The sequence below is a fragment of the Martes martes genome, assembly GCF_963455335.1.
Source record: "Martes martes genome assembly, chromosome: 16".
NCBI lineage: Eukaryota > Metazoa > Chordata > Mammalia > Carnivora > Mustelidae > Martes > Martes martes.
In genome coordinates this window covers 48,936,348-48,945,230 of record NC_137904.1, presented here as the reverse complement: position 1 = coordinate 48,945,230, position 8,883 = coordinate 48,936,348, and the positions used below count along the sequence as shown (strand labels likewise).

The 8,883-nt window shown below is 44.7% G+C and overlaps 1 protein-coding gene across 1 annotated transcript in view; it reads right to left on the bottom strand.

Moving 5' to 3' along the window:
* Window positions 1-1,045: 1,045 nt before the first annotated feature.
* Window positions 1,046-8,883, bottom strand: part of ITGB3 (integrin subunit beta 3) — a 51,065-nt gene continuing 43,227 nt past the window's right edge. The window contains exons 14-15 of the mRNA XM_080825995.1: window positions 5,831-5,997; window positions 1,046-3,916 (exon numbers count right to left, since the gene is read on the bottom strand). Of these exons, the coding sequence (XP_080682121.1) occupies window positions 3,851-3,916; window positions 5,831-5,997 (233 nt within the window). The 3' untranslated portion in view covers window positions 1,046-3,850. The remainder of the gene's footprint in view (window positions 3,917-5,830; window positions 5,998-8,883) is intronic.

Genomic DNA, 8,883 nt, shown 5'->3' with positions numbered 1-8,883 from the left:
GCACAGATTGTATGGAGCACTGGGTGTGGTGAAAAAACAATGAATACTGTTACGCTGAAAATAAATAAAAAATTTAATTAAAAAAAACAAAACAAAACAAAACAAAAGTGAAGTTACAAATTCTGAAGTCTTATCCTATAGAATGATAATGCAAATAATGAAGATATTGATCCCATCCCCTGTGAATAAAAGGTCTTCTTAGATGCCTGCCAAGGATCCTATTAGTTGGATTTTTCCCCCTGTGATTTTTGAGCTATTACTTCTTTTAGTTTTTCATGGAAATTAGTGGCTGAGAGTGAACCTAAGAAACCTTTGATCACTTAACTTAGAAAATGGATCAAAGCTATATGTGGGTAAATATCAGGTTTTCTTAATCTACCAGCTAAACTATGTTCATAATTTTTAGTAACTGAGCTGATTTACTGCAAACGTATTAAGCCAGAAGGATAGGTATGTGACTCTTTATGTCAGTAGTTCTTAAACTAGAGTATGCAAGAGGAACACCAGGAAGACTTACTGAAAAAGAATGCTGAGCCCCACTCCCACATTTTCTGAGTTAGTGGTTCTGGGGTGTGGCCTGTGCATTTTCATTACTAACAACTTCCACATGATACAGAAGGCCACTGGTCCTAGACCACACTCTGAGTTCCAAATCCTGAAATAAATTTGGGCATTTAAATGATCCTATAAGTAATTGCCATTAAGCTTTTCTTGTACTAATGTATGTCTCCTGCAAACAAAACCTAGGCTAAACTGACAGTCTGTTCTACTGAAGTTGTACACGTTCCAAAAAATCCCCAATTAAAAAGCGAAACAACTCTAACTTAGAATAGTGATACCCTACTTCCTTTGAAAATGTTATTAAAGTTTAAAGAAAAACTCTGGGTTCTGGAGTGAACTTCAGTTCCTGTAGCAATCATCATTCGGTTACATTTGGAAACATGCTTGTTCTAAAATAATCATTTTTGAGGCAATGACACTTACTCTTTTCACCCAAAGAAAACAGAAAGAACAACACAGGAAGAACTGGGCAGGCTTAGGTCAATTCATTTTGGAAAGCACATTTAATTCACTGTTGCACAACTCAAGCAGAGGGGGTGGTTGGGAAGTCAGGAAGGCACTTAAGCCATTTCAACCAAGAATGCTTAACAAAGAGAAGAATCTTGAAGTCATGGATGGCCTAAGAAAATCTGAGAGGTAAAGAACATTGTCAGGAATGTTCAAAGCTTCCCATTATTGTCCACGAACCCTGAGACTGAATAATTATCTCTAGAGGAGCTGAGCACAAATAACCTTTTGGAGCTGTGCTGATGCCGAAATACTACTTAGGTGTTCACCCCACAGGAGGCCAGAACTCACTGCACTTTGCTATCTCATGGACAGGTTCTCCCCACATACAGACAAAGGCCCAGAAGCCTTGTTCCAGCAGCTCAGACAAGAGACCCACTGCTTCTTGTTGTTGTTGTTATTATTATCTTTTAAATATGGGTTCTTCCTCCTTTGAAATAACTTCTTCATACCAACCATCTTATCTAAAGAAAATGTCCAACTACTCCTCCAAGGGACACTTGTCTCAGTAGCCAAAAGGTATAGTTAGGTTTGAAACCTCTTGGATTCAACTCTCTACTGCACTACCCTCCCCTTCAGTAAAGAGTGGTTCGTGGGTGAGACAAGGCTCAGTCATTTGCCCCATTCCTAATTCCAAAAGCTTATTCTCAGCGTTAACCCATGGATACAGAAGACGTATTTCAACTCCTTCTTATGGATGCCTCTTCTTCATACGTGGATGCGAACATGTGCAAAGTGACCTAAGAAATAATACACTAAGTGGAGCTTGAGTGCTACATCAGGAGATGGAACTGCTAACAAATATTGGGGAAGGGGTTCTAAGAGAGGCTAGAATGAGGCTTTTTTATTGAGAAAGGTGTTGTGGAGTGACATCTGCTCTTGCCGAAGCCAGGTCTCTCAGATCTCCCAACTAAAACAACACACATCTCACAGAATCTTGACTGTATGCTTAATGCCACAGGAAGCCCCAGCAGCCTCAAATATCAACACTGAAAGAGACCTTCTAGAGTGGCTGGTTTGGACCTATCATTCTTCCAACTGGAAAACTGAGCCTCAGGGAGAAGAAAGAGGCTTGCCTTCATTAAGGTCAAAGATTCCTTAGATGCAACACTGAGGCCGGGACTTAGATTTTCTGATCATCAGACCACTGTCTATAGGTCCTTCCCTTTTTCTTGATGAATGGGGGTGAGGGTGGTTGAAATGTTAGACTAAGGTGAACACCAGTGGAGCAACAGCTATGGCGAGGAAAAAAAGAAAAGCCTGTATCCCACCTCCTCAGAGAAGGCCCAGCATGCCCATGGGCCCGACCCCACAAGCTTCCAGGATGAGAGAGCCCTTACTTACAGACGCAGCAAAAGGGCAGCAACTTCCTATGAATGATGCCAAGTGGGAGGGCCTGTATCCAGGCCAAGTCTATGTAGGTTGTTTTTTTTTTTTAAACACTCTCCTTCCTCACCACCAAATAAAATTACAGATACAATGCAAGTGTGTTTATATACATATTCCTTTAGATTAAGCAAGCCTCATCATGGTTTCAGGTGACCCAGTGAGAAAAATAAAATAAAATTGCACTTGTGGCCTCTCAGATTAAAGGCTGAGTTAAAATGAGGTTGCCCAGCCCACAGGAGGACAGGCCACACATGCTGATACGACTGGCCCAGCATTTCAAACGTGGAACTTGTGCTCAGCAGACTCAGAGACGTATGGGAACGATTCCTTCCCCCAAGGACATCCAAGAGGTAGATAAATGCAATCAGCCATATGGATGGACGAAGCACACAGAAGCACCAGGTTGGTTGTGTAGACGTGTCTTGGAGGAGGGATGGAGGGCCTGAAGGGTGGGACCAGACCTCTGGCTCCAATCACAGCACTCCCCCTCCCCAAGGAAAAGTGTTTGGTCATGAAAGAAAACCCCAGTACGTAGCCAATGTCTACAGCAGTGAGAGTGTGGAAGTCAAAGGTAGAGAAGTGACGCTGTTCTAAGGGTGACACACTTCTTCTAAAGGAACTTCCAGGGCGGAGCTGCCAATGAGACCAATCAGAAGGGTGATGATGATGAACTGGGGGACCCTGGCACATTCATCCAGGCCATGCATGACCCCTGAGTGGCCCTACCATCCTCACTCCCCATAGAATTGCTGACAAGAACTCCCCTCAGGAGAGAACCATACTGGATTGAGGGGATGGCAAAAGGCACGGGCAACTCTGAGGGTTCAGCTTGCCTCCGAGGGAGGGGAAAGGAAGCCTGAGGGTAGGGAAAGGAGATAAAGGTACAGATGACGGAACAAGGCTGCCAAGCCAAGCAGTTGCTATCAGAGCCGCTGAGCGTCAGATCCGGGAACCATGAACTCAGAGTGGAGTCAAGGCCCCTTCCTCTGGAATGAGAGGTTCAGCTCTGCCCTCCTCCTCAGGGAAAAATGGCCTGAAGAGGAAAGCTGGCTTCTCACTGAGGTCATGTAGAACACCTGCTCAGCTGTGTCAGTCACCCTCAGGTTAAGCAGGAAGAATCCCTGAAGGAGGCATTCTGTGGATGAAGGCTGAGGCTCTCCGCTTACCTGGGACACACCACAAGTTTTAAATTACACACTCCCCCACACGCAGCACACTCACACGTAACACATGCACAGAGACCCACGCCTCCACTGACTGACGTTCTTCTGACCCACCCCACACCCAGTCCCCCATCCCCCCCCCCACAGACATTGTTCCCTGTAAACATGACAGCAGAGATGTCCACAATTCTGGGACAGCCTGATAGTGATCTGAGGATGACTCCTTGTCATTAAGTGCCCCGGTAGGTGATGTTGGTGAAGGTGGATGTGGCCTCTTTGTACAGTGGGTTGTTGGCCTGTGGAGAGAACAGAGCAGCAGTGAATTCCTCAACTCTCCCCTACCCACAAGGATTACGTTTCGTCTGAAAAGTCTACCCAAGACACCCTTCGCTGGGATATACCATAAACAAACCACTTAATGCTCCTTGTACCCCATAGTCGCTCTTAAGATGGGAGTGGAGAGGAAGTAAGAGTAGAGAGAAGGTAGAACGTCATCCTCCTGCCATTTCTAAGGGGCTGAATCTAGCCCATTGCTTTTTGGGGATCAGCAAACATTTCAGGATCACTTTTTGTCAGTATCATTTCTTGCCTCTCTCCTGACCTCTCTCTTTTGCCCTCTCCCCACTTTTCCTTCCTTGTGACCGTGCTGGGAGCAGAGATGGGAAATAAAACAGGTGGTAGCTGAAACTGAGCAGACAGCTTTGGCTCAAAATAATTTTAATTTGTTCTCATCTCATTCCTCCAAGCTCTACCCACAAATTGTCATGTTAGCCGGAAAAAATAAACCCTCTCTGGGTTTCCCAAAGTCTTTTCCTTTTTTTTTTTTTTAAACATTTATTCACTTACTTGGGTTGGGGGACAGGGGCAGAGGGGGAGCATCTCAAGCAGACTCTGTGCTGAGTACAGAGCCCAGTATAGGGCTCAATCCCACAACCCTGAGATCATGACTCCAGCCAAACAAAGAGTCACAGGCCTAACCCACTGAGCCACTCAGTCACCTCCCCCACCAAAATTTTTTCTAACAAAAAGTGACAAATCCCATTAGATCTGGTGGTCTTTCCGAGTCATTTCAAGAACGCAACACATTCTCACATGCTTCAAAGCTTCCAGATTTCTGTACTATACTAACAGAAACATCAGAAGTTTCTTGGGACCCTTGGGTACAAAGGCCTGAAGTCACCAGCAAATGAGAACAATCTTTCAGCTTCCTCCTGGACATGCATGGAGTCAAACAGCCATTTGAGAGGTCCAGAAAAAAGTTAAAATGTGAAAGATGAGCCAAAGAAGAACACAGGAAAATTAAGCATACAGGAAGTTTTCAGTAGATGCTTGTATCATTTAATTCTATCAGGATAAACTGCAGGGAGGAAATTTTTTAAAGATTTTATTTATGTATGTATTTATTTATTTATTTATTTGACACAGAGAGAGAGAGAGAGAGCATGCACAAGTAGAGGGAGTAGCAGAGAGAGAGGGAACAGGAGTCCCTGACTCCTGAGCAGGGAGTCAGACGAGGGGCTCGATCCCAGGACCCTGGGATCTCGACCTGAGCCAAAGGCAGATGCCTAACTGACTAAGCCACCCAGATGCCCCAAGGATATTTTTTAAGAGGTTGGTCCAAAAAGTAATTCCCATCATAACTTAATTCCCTCCCACAATTGGGCAAGCTGCTTAAGCTTTCCGCGCTTAGTTTCCCTACCTATAAAATGGGAATAACAATGCTGCCTCCTATCTAGGGCTATTGTAGGTATGGAAGAATTTAACACCTACAAGTCATTTAGAACAGTTCCTGGCATATGGTGAATCCTCAGCGAAAGTTGGCTGTTTCTTTTTTTTTTTTTTTTTCCCCTGTTTGTGTTTCATGCTTTGGACTTCATCAGTATATAATGTATTATATGTTCTCAGTGTAGGATTCCCAAGTTTGTCCTCTCCTCCTCAATTGGAGAAGTAGTCTCGTTTTCATTGCATCAGTGTCCAGAGCAGAGCTGGGCCCTACCTGTGTTCAGTCAGTACTCATTGACGTGGCCCGTTGTCACTGCATGGTAGGGAGAGAATTGGAATAAGAGTAATGGGACCGTCTCCCAATTTCCAGAACAGAGGCTAACTGGGAAATCACGGGCTAGCTGAACCTGGCCCCCTTATGCACCTGTAGCTTCCACCTGAGCCTCTCAAACCCATGACTTGAGAACACGCCCAGCCCAGGCTCTTACTGTGTCCCATTTTGCTCGGGCTCGCTCTTCCTCAAATTTAGCAAACTCCTTCCGGTCATGGATGGTGATGAGAAGCTTCCAGATGAGCAGAGTAGCAAGGCCGATGAGCAAAATGGCCCCCATCACGGAAAGCAGGACCACCAGGATGTCAGGACCCTTGGGACACTCTGTCAGGAGAGAACACAGAGCAAAGAGGTTGTGAATGTAGCAGGAATCACTTGAACTGGCTAGGAATAGATCTTCTTGACCAAGTAAGAAATTACTAGAAAGTTCTCTAAAGGAAACAAGACGTACAAAATACATCAACCAATTTTTTTAAAGGAAGGGGTGCCGATCTTTAAGACAGCAATAATCTGTCCTGAGTGGTTTAAGTTAGAGGTCATACGCAGGTCATCCATGGCAGAATTTGACCTAAGTGTTTATTAAAAATCTGATTTTATGTTCACTACACAGGCATTAAAATAAGAACTTAATAAAAAAATTTTTGATTTTTGTTGGCAACATTGAATAGTCAGGAGATTCTTCCCCTGAAATTTCAAATTCTTCTCTCTTTAAAAAAAAAATCGGGGCCCCTGAGTGGCTCAGTTGTTAGATGTCTGCCTTCGGCTCAGGTCGTGATCCCAGGGTCCTGGGATCGAGCCCTGCATCTGGCTCCCTGCTCAGCGGGAAGCCTGCTTCTCCCTCTCCTTCTCCCTCTCCTTCTCCCCATGCTTGTGTTCCCTCTCTCGCTATGTCTCTCTCTGTCAAAAAAATAAGTAAAATCACTAAAAAAAAAATTAGAAATAATAAAATAAAAAGGTCTGAAAACTCTGAGCCCACAGGGCAGCCCTGGTGAGATGTGAGGAGAAGCTGTCCCCTGTAGATGGGACACATTTTATAGTTTGCCAGAATTCTCACCATCCTCTTTTCTCCACTAAAGAGAAGCAACATGTAACTTGTCATTGAGGCCATGCTACCTTGCACTCTAGAGCTAGACTGCCTGGGTTCGAATCCTGCCTTACCACTTACTTTGCTATGTGACCTTTGATAAATTATTTAAACTTTCTGGGTGTCTGTTTCCTATTTCTCCATGTTTAAAATGGAGAAAGTAATAGCACTGAACTCTAAAACTTATAAAGAATAATTAAGTTAAATATATTTCAAGAACTCAGAAGGCTGCCTGGCACAGACTCGTGCTCAATAAATACCAGCTACCATTATTACTGGACTTCTTGTTATATCTGATTGTTTTCACCAAGTTATTTACCTAGCTCCTGTAGACATTTGTGTTACCCTGATTCAGATACATACATCCCTGAGGGTTGGGAACCTAATGACCTTGTTAGAACACTTAGAGACCAGGAAGCCTGCCAACCAAGAGAATATTTTGGGCTCCTTCCCAAAATATTCATCATCTAAAGTCCTTACCCTATTGAGAGCTGACTTCCTATTCAAACCCAGTCAACAACCAACAAGGACAGAAGTGCGTCACCCTTCTGAGGGCCAAGTTGAATACGCTCCACAGAGCTCTGTTTCCCATCAACCACAGGTGTCTGATGGGTGACCTCACTCCAGTGACTTCTCAGGTGTTGTGTAATTAGGTGTTTGGATATATGAGTATTGATGGGTCTGGAGAGGATGTCACACCCACTTTCCACACTGTCTCCCACCTTCTTCTCTAAACATATACACTGCGTTCACCACACACGACCCAAAAACAACCACCAACACAAACCCAAGCTGGCTATTTCCCAAGCCACCAAATTATAACCTGTCTATAATTAAAGGAACATCTGGAGAGAGGCTCTGAGGTCCCAGTGTCTGAATTCCCAGGAATGAAGGGTCCGAGTTCTTCTGGGAAAAACAACTGTGAATTCTCTGGAAGACAGGGCTGACCCTCAAACCTCAAAGTAAAATCTCTTCAATTCTGCATGTCAGTATGGGCAGGACAGGTAGAATGTCAAGAGACTTTCAGGGAGGGGCGCCTGGGTGGCTCAGTGGGTTAAGCCTCTGCCTTCAGCTCAGGTCATGATCTCAGAGTCCTGGGATTGAGCCCCACGTCGGGCTCTTGCTCAGTGGGAAGCCTGCTTCCCACCACCACCACTGCCCCCCACCCCCGCCTGCCTCTCTGCCTACTTGTGATCTCTGTCCATCAAATAAATAAGTAAAATCTTTAAAGAAAGAGAGAGCGAAAGAGAGAGAGAGAGATCTTCAGGGAAAAACATCTGTTAAGCATTTATCCTGAAGTTTCCTGGTCACAGAAGCCAAGATCAAATGATCTCTAGACAGCTCCCCTAGCCACAGTGATGAGGACCCATGTGGGGACCTGAGGTCAAGAAAGACTGGGTAGGACTAGCAGATTTCACAAAAGTATAGGAAGTCCAGTTAAATGTGAATTTCAGATAAACAATGAATAGCTTTTTAGCCTGAGTATGTACTACATATTGCATGGGATATACTGTATTTGCCAGGCAACCCTATCTGGGAGTGATGAGGACCCAGCTAAGGGGATCCCACTCCATGCAGGCTGAACGCCACCCAGCCAATGCCAAGCCCTTTGGCAGTGCTCTCTCTACTGCCCTGAAGTGGCCCAGCCCTTCAGGGAGAGCATCTCCAAGGGCATGACTTAGGGAAGAGAATGAGAATAATCTCCTTCTGTACTCCAGGACCTCAAGAGCTACATTCTGCTTGAAGCCAGAGCCCCTAAAAATGGCTGGAGGTGGGAGGTGAGAGGAGAGACAGAACTTGGAATTCCGTGGCAACAAGATAGGAAATGTAGGTCTGGGATCCCATTTCTGAAGGGGTCTCCATCAGAAAAGTTACCCCCTCAGGGGTTATTTGTACCAGCTCAGGTTATCACCATCTTTGTTCCCCACAACTCCAGGTAAAGGGTTCTGGTCTAAGAACACCAAGCCAAAAGATTTTGGTAAGTAATACAGCGGAAGCATCAGCAAAGACTGTTGTAGGAAAGTAATGTTAAGCCTGAAAGCAAGAACACACCACCCTTCTGAAATGAGGAAGGACAAAGGTGCAGATAGGGTGGGTATAGAAAAATCCATGAAATGTGTTAACAG